Source organism: Rhamphochromis longiceps, linkage group LG3, assembly GCF_057381845.1.
Source record: "Rhamphochromis longiceps isolate RC_006_pf linkage group LG3, R_longiceps_female_GT1.1, whole genome shotgun sequence".
NCBI classification, from domain to species: Eukaryota; Metazoa; Chordata; class Actinopteri; order Cichliformes; family Cichlidae; genus Rhamphochromis; species Rhamphochromis longiceps.
In genome coordinates, this window is record NC_140559.1 from 36,892,792 (window position 1) to 36,911,282 (window position 18,491).

The 18,491-nt window shown below is 41.6% G+C and overlaps 1 protein-coding gene across 3 annotated transcripts in view; it reads left to right on the top strand.

Moving 5' to 3' along the window:
* Nucleotides 1-2,643: 2,643 nt before the first annotated feature.
* The window catches only part of LOC146674447 (diacylglycerol kinase delta), a 93,248-nt gene continuing 77,400 nt past the window's right edge, over nucleotides 2,644-18,491 (top strand). The window contains exons 1-3 of one of the 3 annotated variants that reach the window (XM_085395942.1): nucleotides 2,644-2,917; nucleotides 3,968-4,335; nucleotides 5,963-6,067. In XM_085395942.1, coding sequence (XP_085252068.1) covers nucleotides 4,246-4,335; nucleotides 5,963-6,067 — 195 coding nt within the window. In that variant the 5' untranslated portion in view covers nucleotides 2,644-2,917; nucleotides 3,968-4,245. The remainder of the gene's footprint in view (nucleotides 2,918-3,967; nucleotides 4,336-5,962; nucleotides 6,068-18,491) is intronic. The other 2 variants (XM_085395952.1, XM_085395958.1) reach the window with 2 other exon arrangements.

Sequence of the window (18,491 nt, forward strand, 5' to 3'; positions counted from 1 at the left end):
TTTTTCTTATGCTTTATGAGCCCTCGGGATTTGTCATGGCTTGTTCTGGATTTAAAATTAAAATATATATGTATATGTATACAGAGAGAGCGTTCATTTTTCAAGCCGTGCACAGGTTTCCACAAACAAATGAAAGCTGGAGATCATGTAAAAGGACTGAAAGCTCCAGAGCGGCTGATAAATGGAACACGAGGTGAGATTGTTTGCTGTCTGCGAGCAACATTTAAAGCCTCTAACTCCAATTGTGGAAGGTGTATTTATTCAATCCACGGATGACTCTGTTTGACTTTGATTTCTCAGGCATTGGCAAGTGCTCCATTCTGTCCAAAAATGCTTGATACCCCAGCCTGTCAGCCAACAAAGGCAATTAAATGTATACACATAGGAGGCACTCAGTGGCTGTAGGTCAGGCAGAGCTAGAGCAGGTGGTGCAGTCCTCACATCCCTCGGTCTACATTTCGATTGCCGTTGGGTTGGATAGTAAAGCTCAAACTCCATTGCAAAATGCATCTGTAAGAATGTGTGTGACACTTAAAAGTGCAAAAAAAAACCAAAGGCTTTGTATGCATGTGAGTGAATTGGTAAATGCTACCTGTAGGGTAAAAAGGAGGAAGACTAAATCTATATCTGTAAACTTGTACACCATTTAGACAGTGGTCCTAAATATGACCCGGGCTTTCGTGTAATTCCATAAGCCTCCTTTCATGTATGGGACCGGTTGGGCCGGGGGTCTACTAAAGCAGCAGACAGGTATTGGAAGGCCAAAAGGGCAGCTACAGAAGCGTTCGGGAAGGCTGTGGAGGAGGACTTTTGGCAGGCCTCAAAGAAGTTTTGGTGAGCAGCAATTCAGTAATTGGTTGGGTAGGAGAACTTCTGGCCTTTGAGGAACTCCTATCCAGCCAAAATTTCCACTGTAAAGGAGGCAGAGCCTTAGGACTTGGTGGAAGTGTCACCAGTTACATTATTACTTGTAGATGTTGCTGGGTTATTGGAAAGCTCCCTGGTGGTTTAGGTGAGATTTTCCCTTAAATCTTAAGGACTCTGGACATTCTGGAGCTGTCTTGGTTGACATATCTCTTTTATGTTGCATGCAGGTCTGGGACTGTGCCTGTAAAGAGGCAAACCAGTATGGTGGTTCCCCTTTTAACAAAGGGGGACTGCAGGGTGTGCTCCAATTACAACCTTCGAAGGAAAGTTTATTTTAGGTGCTGGAAAAGAGACCCTGGAAGACTGTTGAACCTTTGATTCAGGAGGAGCAAAAGGGATTCCTTCCTGGCCATGGAACAGTTAACCAGATCTTCACCCTTGTAGGACCGCTGGTGGAATCACAGGAGTTTGACTATCCAGACTATATATGTTTTGTAGATTTGGAGAAGACTTACGGCCTTACAAAGGTCCCTGGGGCACCTGACGGCTATACTGTAGGAGCATGGTGTCCCAATCCTGTCCTTGATTTTCATGGACAGGATCTCAAGGCATGGCCAGGATAAGGAGCATTTCTGCTTTTTGTAAATGATGTGTTGCTGTTGGCATCTTCAGAGTGTGCACTGGAGCACTTTGCAGCTGAGTGTGAAATAGCTAGGATGAGATTCAGCATGGTGGAATGCTCCTACTTTGTACGTAGAAATAGGTAGAAATAGCATGCCTCAAGCAAGGGACTTCATGTATCTTGAGGTCTCACTCACAAGTGATGGAAAGGTGGAGTGAGAATATGACTGACGGATTGGTGCACCGTCAGCAGTATTGCAGATGCTGTACTGAACTTTCCTGGTGTAGCTTTATGTCCCGACCCTCACCTCAGGTCATGAAATCTCGGTAATGACCTTAAGAGTTCTGAATACAACTGGACAAATTTTCTAAGCCTCTGAAAGCGGGTGAGGAGCTGACACATCTGGAGAAATTGCACAGTTAGAAACACTGCTCCTACATGTGTCAAAGATGCAGTTAAGGTGGTTCTGCTTTGCGTTGTGAAGAAGTCACTTGAACTTCTTAAGAGGACTTCTTCAGTAACCAAGTGACTGAAGGTCACCATGTGACGTCTACTGTTTGAAGAAGTCACTTAGATGAGTGACAAAACGTTTCTTCCACTGAAAATGAAGAAATGAATGAAGAGAATGAACTTTCTAAGATTTCCTTACCTGGATGATTGAGCATGCTTTCCAGCTGCATACAGGTGTCCATAAACCAACCACGTCCATCATGCGCCCAAGTCAGCCCAGGCTGAGAAACGGTATACCGTGTGCACGTAACAACAACAAAGGATTGTTGGCATTTTAATCGACTTTTGCCTTTCAAATCAACGCTTGGCAGCGCTGTAATTACACACTTATTGTTAAGCGCTAATGCACAATCAGTAAAAGCTCATTGCGTGTTTGTTTTTTCTTTACCTCAGGACGATTTTGATTAAACGATGTCTTCCCCCTCATTCAAAGGTCCACTGTGTTAATTAACGTAGCTCTGCTTATGTTCAGCAGGTCTGTTTTTCCTGCTTGCAGGCGCATGCGTGTGTGTGTTTGTGCACGTTATTTGCTCTCAGTTTAACCCCGATACGGCGATTTGAAGCGTCTCAACACGGCCGCTTTTAAATCTCTCGCTCGCTCGCTCTCTCTCACCCCCTGCTCCCTCCCTCCCCTTCCTCCTCTTGCTACCTGATTCAGATCCGCTCCGACGCTATGCGTATGACCGCTCTCTCTGCAAGGCGAGCACCACCGGAGAGACCCGCACGCCGCCGCTGCTTCTCCTCCTCCTCCACCACCACCTCCTCCTCCTGCTGCTCCTCCTGCCGCTGCTGACCGCCGGCCGCCCGCGCAGCAGCACCCCGACGCCGGCTGGCGAGCCACCCAGACAGGGTAACCGGAGCGGGGCAGAAACAGCGCACCTGATCAAGCTCCGCTGGAGGAGAAATCAAGCAGCGAAGGTGAATAATAAAAACATTTTATAAAAACAGGAGGGCGCAGGAGGGGGGTTAGATATATATATGTGTGTGTGTGTGTTTGTTTTTGTGTGTGTGCAAAGCAAAGGAGGTGGTGCTGGCCGCAGGTCGCTGATGGACGTTTTGAGCTGAGGCTGAGCCCAGCTGATAGATATGCACGCGGTCCTTGTACACGGACCGGACTGTTTTTGTGTCGCGTGTCCGCCGACAGCTCCCGCGGTAAACAGCGAGGACAGACACGGCTGATGGATGGTCTGCGCTCGGCTCCAGCAAGCCCGCTGTGCGTGCATCCGTCTGCGTGTACGGCTCTCTGAAACATGTGAGCCACAGCAGCGCAGTTTGATCGGCTTTTTCAAAAGGAAAAGCCCGCACACGCACACACAAACACACACACACATTCTTCAGCGTTTGTGCTGAAGTGTGTTTTTGAGCGCTTATGTGTGCAAGTTTTTTGGTGTCACCGGGGGCGGCAGAGAGGTGAAAGATGCGCAGACAGGTTTTTGAATAATCTGTCCAAGTCGTAATCAAGGAAACGCACACACACACACACACACACACACACACACACACACACACACATATATATTGACTGTAAGGGTGTGTGTTCCCGGCACTGCTGCATGCCAAAACACGTTGTGTGTGAGATACGCAGAGGCTGGTGATGAAGCATGTTTCTGTCTCCACCTCCCAATCATCGCTGTATGTATTATTATAATTGTTTGACTTTGTGTGACTTGCCTAAAAGGGCCCTAAAAAAACCCCAAAACACCGTAAACCTCAAAGTGTTTAACGCTCGGAGACAGGAAGACCCAAAGAGGAACCGAGAAACAGAAGCGCCGTGTGCATTGTGTCTGTAGCACTGTCAGCTGAAAGCCTGCCATGGAAGGAGGAAGGCAAATTAATCAGCTGTGAAAGCCACACTTTGTTTATACATGTTGGGAACTTCCAGCAAAAAAGAGAGAGACAACCTCCCCCTGCCAAAAAAACCCGAGCTTTTCTCTGTTGATCAATAATTCATCTCTCCGTCTTTTCCAGAGTTGGCCCTGGATAGAGTTCGGCAGGAGCGTGGCGTCCCAGATCCTGCTGCTGCCGCTGCTGTCCCGTTCCTCATCATCTCTCTTCTCAGCCCGGCTTTCACCTGCCAAACTCCACCCTTCTTCCCTTCCTCCTCTCCTCTCTCATCCCCCCACCCCTCCACATCTTCTGCAACTTTTCACCCATCTCTCTCACCCCTTTCACACCCGTGTCTCTGTTTCTTCTTTGTTATCCTCGCCCTCCTACTCCTTCTCCTCTCCTTTCTCTGTAAATTCGTGATGGCGTCCAAACTGAACCCCAACGTCCTGTACGTGGCGGGGGCTGGAGAGTCGCTGGGATCACCGCAAGACTCTGAAAGGACTCATATTGTGAGTACAGTCCACTTCTTCTTCACACTTAAAGCTAAAATTGGAAAAAAAAAGAGAAAGAGAGAAAGATTGTGAAAGTATAGGTGGGGCTCCTCAACAGGTTTTGCTTCCACTTTCTTTTCCTTTCCCTTTCAGAAGGGGTAAAAATACAAAAAAACAACAACTCTACACTTTTAACAATGGGACTAGTCAACTTACACGCCCTAATTTATAAGTAATACAATCCCTTAGCGAGAGTCTTTTACCTCGGGTCGTGTCGAGATAACAAAAGCCTTGACTAATCTCGACCTGCAGGTGAAAGAAGACACGTGCTTTTAAACGAGATACCTCATCTGCATGGAGCAGCCTTTAAATACAGGAATTATTAACAGCCCCTTTGAGCAGCGAGTATAAACCTTCACTATATGTGACAAAGTTACCCTGGAAGGAAGCAGCCACGGGGAGATGTCCACTCTGCAGGGATCAGTGTGGATAAACTCTGAGAAAGATTCGGGAAATGTGTGAATGGGAACACAAAGTAAGAAAATGTAGCCGTTAAACTGTGTTTTTGATGACCAAAGACAGGATTAGAAATGAATACATCAGAGGGACATGTGCAGGATAGAGAATATAGTGGACAAAGGGTGCTGAAGATGGAGCTTTCAGGCAGGAGGAGAAGAGGAAGATCTCAGAGGATGTAGTGAAGGAGAACACACGGAGGGTTAGTGTGACAGAGAAGACCCTAAACGGAGCAGCTGAAAGAAAACGACTACATCCATCCGCCCCGACCTCCTCACTTTATCATTTTTCCCACACATTTATAGAGTATCAGCGACATGTACTGAATTTGACATCCCTGACTTCTTGACTCGCGGAAAAGCTTTGCAGCAGGCTCAGATTTCCCACTGGGGAGGAGGAGGTGACGTTCTTGTTTTTTTGGGGTGGTGGCTTTGTTTAAGAAGTTAAAACTACTCGCTCCACGATGGTGCGTACACGTAAAGCTCAGTCATCTTTGTTTGTTTTTTTTACGTTGCGTTTCAGTGAATGCAGAACCTCTTTTGTTCACCACAGGCAGCTTACTCGCCTGCAGCTACATCCTGCTCAAATGTGATTGGTCAGTAGCACTCAGGCTACAAACCAGAAACCTTCCGGTACCCAAAAAAATCTCGTGCCTATGCTGACATTTTCTGTTGTATATGCAAATATTCAGATCAGCGAGTGCCTAAAGTGCACTTATGTAGTCTAGGTACATCTTTTACAGTTAGTGTCTTTTATTTTGAAAATATTCATGCTAAAAAAAACCCTGAATCATTGGAGCAGCATTTTTTTTTAAGTTTTTTTAACTCCTATAAAATTAATATTGCTTTATTTTTTTTAAAGAGCTGTAAGAGCTACCTGAGTTTCTATGATTAGGTGATTACTTGGTCGATACCAAAAATTTGTACTATCGGTCCATTTTTACTTTTTCTGTGTAGGTGACGGTGGGATTTTACGTAAGTTTACCATAAAATGTTGCTCTGAGTAAAAAGCCCATCAGCCAAACTGCTGAATCAGTGGCTGAACGCTTCCACTACAGTTTGAAATGAGGACATTTTACGGCTCCTGATCTCACATTCATTTTCGGTGATTTTATCTCCTCTTCTTGCAGCCCGGTGAAGCAGGTGAAGAGTCATCAGACAGCGATGGAGAACAAGAAGAGACGTCACACAAGCTGATCCGCAAAGTTTCGACCTCGGGACAGATAAGGGCCAAGGTAGGAGGAAATGGTGTATGTGTGTGTAGGTGGGATTATAGCAGGTAGAAGAGCTTGTTTTTGACACAGAAAGAAATGAGGTAATATTAGTGAATCTGTATCATAGATGATGGATTCAGCTGCTTTTTTTTTAACCTTTCTCGACACGTTGCAGTGCTTTTAAGAGCTTTTCTGAACTTTATCCATTCTCGACCTGACTCCTCTGAGGTAAAAATCATCATTAGCGAACCAGAGTGCGGTAATATTTTTGGATTCAGGCAGGCGCTCTTCAGTTAGAGAACATTCATGGAAAAATCATGGAATTTCCGATCAGGGCCATGTTGATAACCCTGATTAAACATTTGAGCTGCTTACTTATTGAAGAACCTGCACAAAGTTTAGACTTATCACTGAAATGTGGGCATGTGCATGTGGGTCTGAAGGACCCTTGCCTTTCTCGGAGGCCTCGCATATGATAATCAAATGTATGTGAAGGGACGTTAACCGCTACCTTGCATCTTTAGCAGCCTTTTCTCTGTGTGACTGTCTCTGTCGCAACTTTATCAACCGTTAAATCAGACCTCTCATCCGACCTCTCCTCTGAGGTCAGCTAACTTCCTTCTAACGCCTGGTCTGTTTCCTGCCTGCGTCATTTTCCTCTCTTACCGCCACTGTGCTCATGAGCAGTGTTCAAATCAATGACAGCAGTAAGAGCTCCCTTTCTTACTGGACTTCTGGTAGATGTTATTGGCCTCTGGACTCACTCTTACAGTAAGATATTGATGGCTTGATAGTATCCTGTTACTGGCATTTAAACACATACACAGAAGTGTGTGTCGTTAGTTATTGATGAGCTAATAGCAATAAAGAGAAATGCATCATTATCAACAGAGTGATTAATGTGCAAATTATTATTCTGTATGAGTGTGTGCGTGCGTGCGTGCGTGTGTGTGTATATCATTATCCATTACCTGTATTGACCCGCAGCTGTAAAACACACTCAGATCAATAGAAGACACAGGATACCTGCTATCCCTGTCGTCATGGGAATGGCATCCCATAATGCCTCATTTGTTTCTGTTGCAGACAATAGGATTGGATAACAGTCTAGTATTGATTGGCTGATCTCACTCGACACTTATATACACTAACATATGTGTGTGTGTGTGTTTTGTTTAGCGTTATCAGCAAGACTAGAACGTAGACAACCAAAATAAAAATAATAAGTAGTGTTTTGAAAAAAAAAATTAAAACTTATTTGGAAAAGAACTGAACTAAAAAATAAAGAGGTATAATGGAGGAATAGTCCTGTCTCTGACATATGCCCTCCATACAATAATAATTAAAAAGATTAAAACTAACATTAAAATTAATAAAAACTCAAATGAAAATATACTGAAATAAAAGCAAAAAAGTCTGTTAATCTGCAAAATATTTTCCTGTTTTTTCACATGCATCATCCAGTTTAGATGATTGGATTAAAAAAAAAATTAAACAATTGAAAGTACAAGGTACGGTTAAATCATACCGAAGGATATATAACCTATAAAACACAAGACAAAAGCTTAAAAGCAATGAAAAAAAGAAAATTAAATTACTTGTGTCATTTACGTATACATATTTTTTTTTTTTTTTAGAGAAAACGAACTAAGAATTATTCCAAAATACTTGAATTACTTCTCACCAGAGCATCCATTCTTAAGTCATAAACCTATCTGCATACATATTCTATACTAGCAAAAACCTGCAGCACATTTTAAAAATTTTCATTTTCAGTGGTAAGTCAAACAAAAGTTTTTTGTGAACGTTACGTTACGTATTTGGATGCCGCGCACGGAATGTGGCACATGAAACAAATGCATACAGACAAATTTAAACAATTGATATCTGTAATAAATTTAGGGAAAAAAACATAGATGTTAAAAAATGCCGTATACGTGATTGGTATATGCTAGCTAAGGAGGAACGAGGGTACATACAGACATATATATGTTTATATAGACATATAGTGAGAAAAATTTGCAGTTTATTACATAAATAAACTTATGAAAAACATTTTTCATTTATTTCCTGAAAGACACAACCAAAGGTTACTAGGGAAAAATATGTATTCCCTGACCAGGTGGTGAGTGGTTACAGGCTGCTGGCTAGGTGAAAATTGCCAACGTCACCAATGGAAAGCGCAGGGTTGCGCGTAAACACTCAGCAACTTCATTTACTCTTGAAGAGTAAATGTGGAGTGTGCGAGGTTAACTCGGCGTTTTCCATGTAAAGTACAGGAGACCACACCAATCATAAGGACATCTTTGCTGCAGCAATGTCTTTTTGACCGATTCAATTCAGTGCCAGCCAGCAAGCACTTGCCAACCGATGGGGGCAGTGCACATTTTTCCTCCAATGATATGTGCTTGCCAGCAGGTTGCTGACCAGTCTCTCCAGCCTGGTATGACAGAATCCTAAAACGTCACATTTAATTGCTGTGATATTGAAAGTAACAGCTAAAATGTGCCCAAAATGTGGCTTTAAAGATGTGTAGATCGTTTCTCATTGGATGAAACAAAAATTGCTGCTGGTTCCGTTGCTGGTTGTTTGTGTGCAAGTGTGAGATGATTAGAGTTTGTGTAACTAGAGTCACATGACTTGCTGTAGATTAAGCTAGTCATCGACTTCAGGATTATGCTTCAGTGACAACAATAGGTTGAGAGGATTAATGAGCTTGTGTGTCCCTTCATTTCTCTGAGTGCATGCAGGCGTGTGTTGGGTGATTTTGGCTGAGTTTGTTATTTGCCAAAATGTCTCTTTCTTCCTCTATTTTTTATGGCTTTTGCGTGTGTTATAGCTGAACGCCATCACTACATCAGTGCTTCCTTGTCTGCTTCATTTGACTTGCTTCAGTTTGTCCCCTGCCTATTACCTGCCTTGTTAGAGCTGCGGTCTGTCGGCACACTTGTTAAGGAGGTGCTAATTCTCATCAACTGTGACATGACTTCCTGACACCATTAGGTTAATTCAGTTCCTCGGCGGTGATTCGCTAAATAATCATACAGATGTTGTGGTAGCTCTCAGAAACAAAGGGCGGGTCATTTCCATTTCACTGTGGAGACTGTGGTGTTAATTAAATATGTTTGGGTTTAAAGACCAGCTTTAGATGCACTGTACGATCAGCTGGTAGTTAACTCATGAGATTTTCAAGCTAAACCTACATATTCAAGGCTCCACACAGGCCTTTGGCGGTTAACTTTGCCTAGTTAGCTGTGCATTTTCATACTATTTCTGATCGTTTAACAGTGTTATGTGTGAAATAATAATAGCACAGTTAACAAAACAAGTAAAAAAAATACATTTCCTGTGGCTCCGGGTAAAACTTCCTTGGTGGGTGCCAAATATATATACATTTATGTAGGTCAAACCTTGATATTTATGACTCTGCATGGCAATGACTTATGTTATAGTAGACCTGCAGACGAGCTCAAAAAGTGAACATAAATTAGGTAAATGTTCATTAGATTGTCCCTCTATGTTCATTAGTTAGAGTAAAATTAGAAGTCCTTGTTGTGTGTTTCTCTTCTAACAAAGTTGTTTCCTTTGTGCTCTTTATGGTGACTTGAAAGACCAATGATAACTAAGGGGACCCAAGTCCCCTCAGCCTGTTGCAGCTACATGACGCAACAGCTTGTTTTAGTTGGGTACAGCGGTTAAAAGGTTCATGAACATAGTGACCTGAAATCTGGCCCATGTTCGTGAAGTCAGAATCAACTTTTATTGACTTCATGTTCACAGGTCAAGATCAGTGCAGCGTCTGGAAAAAATAAACACATAAAATTAGCTAACTTGACAAATTAAAATTAGACCTGTCACAATACCAGATATTTAGGGCTTCCTAGTTCTTAAGTATGTAAGGATAGCCTAAAATACTTGTACCTGTATGCTACCCACCTGATTTCAAGAATTACTGGTGTATCGGCATTTAAAGTAGCAAACAAATTCTTGGAATTTTGATATTGAATGGTACCGCAAGTATTGTTTTTGGTGATATGCTAATCATGACATAATGTGAAACAAAGACATTTTATATCCAAAGGTTGAAGTCTCCACAGATGGTGAAATGCAACTTGACTAGTTGACAAGGCGGTAATTCTGCTGTTTGTGAATTGACTTCAGTTTTTGTCTTGGACTGGCTTGTTTATGCAGGCTTTTCAGAAACTAAACCCAATGCTCTCTGAAAAAAGACAAACCCTTTTGTATGTGTGCGGGTTTTTTCTTTTCTTTCGGTGTTAAAGTTGTAGCCTGGGCGCAAAGATGGGTGTACTTCATAAACCACAATGTCCCCATTTGAGCGGTTGTTATATCTCATGTCCTGTTCTCCATTTCCTGTGTTTCTCAGCCTTTAGTTCTCATGTCTGATATTGTTATCATTATTGGTAAATGGTACATTCATATCAGTATAATGACATGCTCAAATACCCTTCAAACAAAACCAAAATCTTCAACCTCTAAATAGCTTGTTTCCCTCGTTTCTACGGTGCTTAATATCCACCAGCAACAGATAAAAGCCAGCTGTTGGGACGTGAAGTTTCAGCAGAGCTGTGACAGCATTTCTGTTCACACAGCTCTTTAGAGTAAAGATGACGGTTTCTAAATTTAGTGAGGTTTAATTTATCTAACCAACTACCTGACTAAAATAGAAACAGACTCTGAAGAAACTCTGAACTGTATTTAGAACTGATTACTACGACGGTTAGGGCCAATACAAGCTGCCAGGGTCATACTGTTTGACTCTGCTCTTTATTTCTCCATAATTTTGCTTCTGTATTTAGTAAATATAAAGTGGAAGTCTATTAACTTTTTGTGTCAGATAGACAATTCAGTGAACATACTGCAGCTTCACATATTTCAGCCAGTAAGTAGCATAAATTAGAACCACATAAACGATGCGTCACTAAGGATTAGGGCTGAACGATTATGGAAAATAATCTAATTGCGATTTTTTGCCCCAATATTGCAATTGCGATGCGATATGCGATTATTTTTTAAGGTCTTTGTCTTCTGTATTATTAAACAAAGACAAGCAATACATCATATAGTATGGCCAATACTATATTACATTAATTTTAAACTGTTCTTTCCTGGAAGACAGACCTCTGTTATGATGACATGAGGTGATGCATGAATTGATGACTGACATTTTTATTTAACTTCTTCAATCACAACAGTATATTTGAACATACACAATAGTTTATTTTTAGCTTACAAACATCTGAGCATAAAGTGCTGACAAGGAACCCTGGTGTAAACATTAAAATGAAAGTCAGTACAATGTGCAGATTGCAGAAATATACATAAACAAAATCAGTGGCTTTACCACACTCAGTTTTTCGACATCTGTGAACTACTAGACAGTCATTCAATTAAAAAATAATATTAAATAAATAAAACTAATAAATAAAAAATACACACATCTTACTGATCTCTGCAGTCAGTAACATTACACATAAAGTGCAAACATAATAGCAATTGTATAAACACACACACAAACACGCCTTTAAAGTTTAAAGGCGTGAAATTGGACGGTCTAGTTCTGATTAGCGTCACCGCTGTCTCGGTGGAGTTTAATAAACTCGGCCGTCTGCTTCTTGCTATCTAAAATATAACCAGACACTGGTGTAAATTCTCGACTGTCTCATACTTCTGTTTAATAAGTTTTCTGTTTGACGTTTAGTCAGCTGTGTGAAAACCGAGGAACCCACCCGGGGGATTAATAAAGTTTTATTTGATCTAATCTAATAACTTTAATCTCAGCCAAACCGATTTACTCACGAACAAACAAAACACTGAAAAAAGCCCAACAATAACATTTTTAGGTTGTCTAAGTGACTTATATATTACGTTTAACCCGAGCAGCGAAACTCCGCGGTGATCTGAAAATGATGTGCCGGGAGTTGTGCCGTTCTCGGCCGCATCAGTAACCCTCGAGCTCCCGGCTAGCTGTCGAGCTGGTGGGTAGCAGACGCCTCTGAAAACGTCGAAGCACTTTTGCAAATATGGGATATCTTGATAAACCGAGCAGATATTTGATGTTTACACAGCTACTTTCTCGCCTGAAAATATGTTAAAAGTTTATTTTGTGACCCAGAAAGATTAGTATGAGTAATTTTAAAACTTAGTAGCGGCCGCCATTGCTGGAAACTGGAGTTTGGCTGGGCCGCGCTATGAATTCTGGGATATGGTAGTAATTTGGACAGCCTTCGGCGCGTCGCTGTGACGTAATCGGTCTACAAATGCGGCCTCAGGAGGATGCAGCCCATGAATTTGGACATGTCCAGAGTATAATCGCAGCCTTTGCGGTTAGAAAATTGCACTTGATCATGTCGCGATATTATCGCAAATGCGATATATCGTTCAGCCCTACTAAGGATACGGTAACAGTTCAGTATAGGTCATCAATACTGCATCTGATAATGAAAAAAGACACATTTTTAACGTGCTTCATGTAGTAATTTATCTATTTCAAGGCAAATAATTACCATCAATTAACATCTTAAAAGCTTTTTTCAGTCTAAATTGCTGACATTTAGACCCTGTGCTATATGAGTATACGATGACTGCATGAACTGTTTGCATTGTATTTCAGCTGCAGTACACTGTGCATGCAGGCATTGCTGCAACCTTATCTCAATAAGACATCTTCACTTCTCTCCACAGAGGGCAGCTATTTGTTGAGCATTGTTGATTATCTTGGGAAGCTGTTGAAACAGTGGTTACATGTTTATCGGCCTAGCTGCAGGCTGATGGCTCACTTGAGATCTTGAAAAGACTAAATCAACGTTAGTTGCTAAGGATTGTTCAGCGTGTTGTGTCTTAAAAAATGTGGCATTTTTGCTTAAAAAAGTGAAACAAAAAGAAAGGAGAAGCTATGCAAGAGAATTCATATATCCACTTTCATTTTGTTAGCGTTTGCGGTGTTCCAGCATTGTGACATCTACATGGTTAGGGCTATTTCACCACTTGCTTCTTTGGCATGCTCTTGACAGCATGTGACAGCAATTTTTTTTCGCTTTCATTTGAATGGAGATATTTTTCAAAATGAAAGTATAAAAACCCTAAAAAACAGTTCAATAGTTGATTGGTAGATTGGACTGTGAAACTGAGGGCACTGCACTTTTGATTGACGACTTGTTAGCCACCTAACATATCCTGGATAATCCTCCTTTCTGGCTCTAATAATTATGTGAACTTAATTTTATTCAATTTTATCTGAAACGGCCAATTGAGCACATGAAGTCATCGGAAAATTTTTACAGAGGTCAAGAATTATAGCCAGTTCTTGAAGCCGGGGGTGAGAACACCAGGGCCTCCACCTTTGATGGCCACCTGATGCACTAAGCACCGAAGCATCTCCACATCAAAAGGTTTCAGTTGAGGTGCCTCTTAGGTGAGGTATTCCTACTGGGAGACCGAAGACTCGCTGGATAGTCTCTCGACTGTCTTGTGAACGCCTCGTTGTCGCCCCAGATTAGCCGGAGGAGGTGGCAGGGTTGAGCTTTTTTTTCAGACTGCTGTCCCTGCGACCTAAACCTGGATAAGCGGCAGAAAATGGATGAACATGACAATATTATTCAAAGAAATTTAAGTTACAAGTACTTTCATGATAGCTTTTTATACCTGGAAGGCATGCCCATCTTTTCTACGCACTATGGTGTGACAACCTTGACAGATGTGCCTGCCTTTGAGAGGCAATGGGAAAAAGTCAGATACAGAAAAGCTTGCTAGCTAACTAACTTGTTTCTTTCCCCCCAACCTTTCTTTGTCTGGCCTCCCTTTACTCAAAACCTGGCACTATTAAGATGTTATGCTAGTGAGTAGAGCCACAAACTGTTTACCACCACAGATTTACTTTGATTTGCCTGTTTCCACTGCACAATGGATTTCTGGTTTTCTAATTCACCACAGGATGGTCAGGCAGCAGCATCTTTGGAACAGGGAGCAGTTCTCTTGAGGGAAATTATCATCTGATGTTAAATTGTGAGAAACAAAAACTGCTGGATGTGGTGGCTTTTAAGTTTTGCGCTGTCAGCTGTCTTTGTGTCACATGTTGTTGCAAAAGTTCTGTTTGTAACTCAATGTGTCTGCGTTCTGCGAGCGATCTCTGATTTTCTTACTTTCTTTTTGTCTTTCCTTCTTTTTTTGTCCTTGTCTACCTCCAGGCTCAATTACGTAAGGTTTCGCACTCTTTCTTTACTCTCCTCTTTTTATTTTCCCAATCCTATTCTCCTCCACCTCCTCTTCTTCCTCCTCCTCTTTGCAGTACTCACATTTACTGTGTGGAGGATAAAGGAGACACAGGAAGAGAATGAAGCAGAAAGGCTTCTGTGAATTGTGTGTTTGTGTGTATGTAGCACTACCACTTACGTTTTGAGTAGGCCGCCAACTGTTATGTTATGTTATGAAAGTAGACAAAGACACACACACTCATAAACGTGCAAAGAAAAGGCCAGTCCCGTCATTAGGTTTTCACCTTCGTCTCCTCTCTACCTTCCTCTTCTTTCTCATTTGTCTGTTCCCTATTCTTTTGTAATTTCTTGCTGTGACTTCCCCTCCTTTGGAGTGATCACGTCACATCCTGTCCCTTTCCTAACATCCAAATATTTTCTAGAATTTCTAAAATTGGTAACTTCTTAACCAAAACCCTTTCCTTCTAAAATAGCAGCAGCGCCACTTCAGATTATGTAACCAGTCGTATTTCTGGCTTTTAGAGTGGTGATTAACAGGTAACACTTCTTCTTTTTTCCCCCCCTCGCTCCTATTCCTGTGGATTTCCTGCACGATGCTTTGCTGGAATCAAACCCACTATATTTGTTCTTTTTTATCTACATCTCGCTCCCAGTGCAGAAATCTGTGTGGGTGTTCACTGCAATGGAGATGAGGACAAGTTATAGATGTGTGCGGATGGATAGAGAGGGGGGGTGACAGACATGGCTTTAGGAGAGTGCACGAGCGTGTGGGACGGCCGGTGTTGTGTGTCTGTGTGCTGTGCTTTGATTTGTGCCCTCGGCTTGATGCGATACAGATGCAGAAGTGTTCGGTTCAACACGGGAGAGGGAGAGATGGAAAAAGACGGGGAGAGGAGAGAGAGATGAAGATGGACAAAGGGGAGAGAATTAGCAAGTGTAAGAGGGAGAGAGGTGGAGGCAGAGTGGAAACACATCCAGAGTCGGTTATATAAGAAATCCACACAGCGAACAGCAGGCTCTAATATCCATATTTACCGTTACAACAGGTTGGCAGGACTGGTGAGGAGGCGGCTTGACTATTTAAAATGTGTTATTCAGTCACTGGTACAAAGATTGCTCAAAACACATTGTTTGTATCCTTAAGGCTTAAAAAAACACGTGGTCGTTGCTAGGGCTGTGCGATATGACTAAACTCTCATATCCCGATATAAGAAATCTATCGTCCCGATATCGATATAAATCACAAAAATGTAACATTTTCTGTAAATTCTGTGAATCTCTGGCAGCTCGACTTGCGTGAAGTGTTTCCAGCTGCGCGTCATGTACCTGGAGTTGAGTGTTTTAACCGATGCATGAAACTATACATTTTTAGACATAAGTTGTAAAGGCCGCCGTTTTCTTTGTATTTATTACACGGTGTGCTGCGGGGAAAAGCCTGTTCTAACGTTTGAGTCTAAGGTTTATTTTCTAGCACCTGGCGGCTCTTTTTTGCTTCTCATCCGTAAATAATCTGCTCTTTCACGAGATTCAGTTTATTTTGAAAAGTCTCAACAGGATCTTGAGCTTTATTGTGAAAGGTTTATGTGGAACATAAACAAGCGGACACGCGATGGTGTTACCGTCGTTGTTGCTAACGACAACGCATAAACACAGACACTTGTCCGTTCATAGTGTGGTTATATAAAATATAAGAGAAAGAGAGAACTTTAAGAAATTAATATAGCCACTACAATGACCATCAAAATGATGAAAAAATATTGCCGTAAACAGTTTATTTTGCGACACCACGAAACAAACGATAGCGTAAAATGAAACGATAGATGTTTTTATATCGTCATCCGATATATATCGTTATATTGAACAGCCCTAGTCGTTGCATTATCTACCTCAACATTTAGGACATTTGATCAGCTCGTTTTTGTATATTCAGCTACTTAACCCGGCTTTCGGGTTTTCTTCTCCTCCTTTAAAGCTTTCATGATACACGTTACGTGCTTGTCCCCTGCTAGCTGCCAATTTAAATCCCGATTTAAGTTCTGGAAGGTTTCAGTGAGGTAAAAGACTGAGAAAAAAAAAGGTTCGATTCACTTGGAGAATGCCGTTACTTTTCTCGATGTGTAGATAGCAGGATTGTCTTTAGTTTCCAGAAAGCATCTATACCCCATGAATGTTATTTGTTGAAAGCAGTGACACAGTCCTGAAACAGAGGAATAACTCCTTTTAGACCACTTATTCATTTTATGTAGGATTAGCAAAGCCTATTTACTAGTTGGAAATGTTTCTTGTGCACACAGCCAAGCCAGCTAAAACTGTCTTTTAACTGTAATGAAACATCTAAGCAATGTATTCATTTCTTGGAATAAACATCGAGAAATACAGTCAGATCTGCCTGGGCCTTAATGATGGAGCAATTAGGTAGGTACGTTACATCATTGATCCCACAACAACATTGTTGGATTACAGCAGCAAGATAAAGAACAGAAGGGCCTTATATTGTGAGAGAGTACAGAAGTTTCTATGTAGAACAGTGATAGTGATTGGTTTGGCTCTAGCAAATGTGTGCCTTTTAGCCTGGATTATATATTTGTTGGTTCACATTTGTTTAGGGATTTTTCATATTTGCAGTTGGTTATTTGGTACCAGCTGAAAGCCCTCATAGCCAGAACTTTGTTTGACTTACCAAGATGATAGCCAGCTCAGCACGACTGACTCTTTTTAGGTTTATGTAATCCTGATTACAAAAAGATATTTTAAGTATATTGTACTTACTTCGTATTATAATCCCGTGAACATTAATTAAAGTAAAACCATGATTTATTTATCAACAAATGACAAGTTAAAATTCACACACATTAAGAAAAAACAACAAAAAACTCCAAAATGTCAATCCCAAAAGATTTAACCTACATTTATGCACGAAGAGGTTGATGATAAAAAAGCATGACAAACTTAAAAGGAAGTGGCCTCAGTATGTGCCCAGCTGTAGTAAGAATGTACTAAGGATGCTAAATTTGTAGAAGGAGAAATACAATTTTGTGGAAACTCTATTACTGGGTATTAATATTATTAATGTAACTAAATAAGTTAAGTTATGACTTGATAAAACAATTCAGGTTAAAAATAATTTCACACAAGTAAACCTGAGATTAGTACCTTGACCCTCTTCTTTACCGCCACGCTGGTAAAACGCAACGCTTATCAAAGACAGGAAAGCACAGACTAATTAACTGGTCAGTTGGTGATGGCGAATGAGAGGTCATAACTGCTCTCTAGCCTTGTGTGACTGAGACCGGGACTCAACAAGTACACCCAAATCAAAGAATGTGCTGTAGTAGGTCTATAATTACTATATTTTGTGCCCAGTCATGGCCTACTGACGTTTTACAAACACACGACCACTAACCACGCAATGTTAACTTGTTTGCCATTTTAGATGTATGACCATTATTGTGACCCCAATCATATAGACCTAGAGACTGGTCTGCAACCATCTGGCAACCACCAGTTGTGAGGGGGAAAAACAGTATCTTCTGCTACAAAGTGACTGCTAAAGTTCAAGTCAGGCAGATCTACATACCGGTCAGTGACACCCTGCAAACCACCCATCACTAGAGAAAAAAATCCATTCCCCAAACAGTTGGCAAAAAAACTCCTTGCGATTTCTTTGGTTGCCAACATATTGCTCTGATCGTACTTTCAATGGAATCAAAGGGCTTTATTACAAACTCTCAGCTATCCAGGGATTACACTTTGTTTTTTACAGTACCTATCCAATATGGCGAACAACTTTGAATAATGTGCGCTTGACGTCACGTGAGAAAACTCAGTAGTGCCACAGTGACATTTCCTTTACTGTAAAGCTTTGTGAACTAGGGCAGATAAATCGACGTTTCTGCACATGATAAGAGTTCATGTGTTTAACTATGTGCGGTTGTTTCTCAGATGTTTGATTCCTCACAATGGGGCAACCGTGGCTCAGGGGGTTGGGAATCGCATCTGTAACCGGAAGGTCGCCGGTTCGATCCCTGGGCTCTCTGTCCTGGTCGTTGTGTCCTTGGGCAAGACACTTTACCCTACTTGCCTACTGGTGTTGGCCAGAGGGGCCGATGGCGCGATATGGCATCCTCGCCTCTGTCAGTCTGCCCCAGGGCAGCTGTGGCTACAACTGTAGCTGCCTCCACCAGTGTATGAATGTGAGAGTGAATGAATAGTGG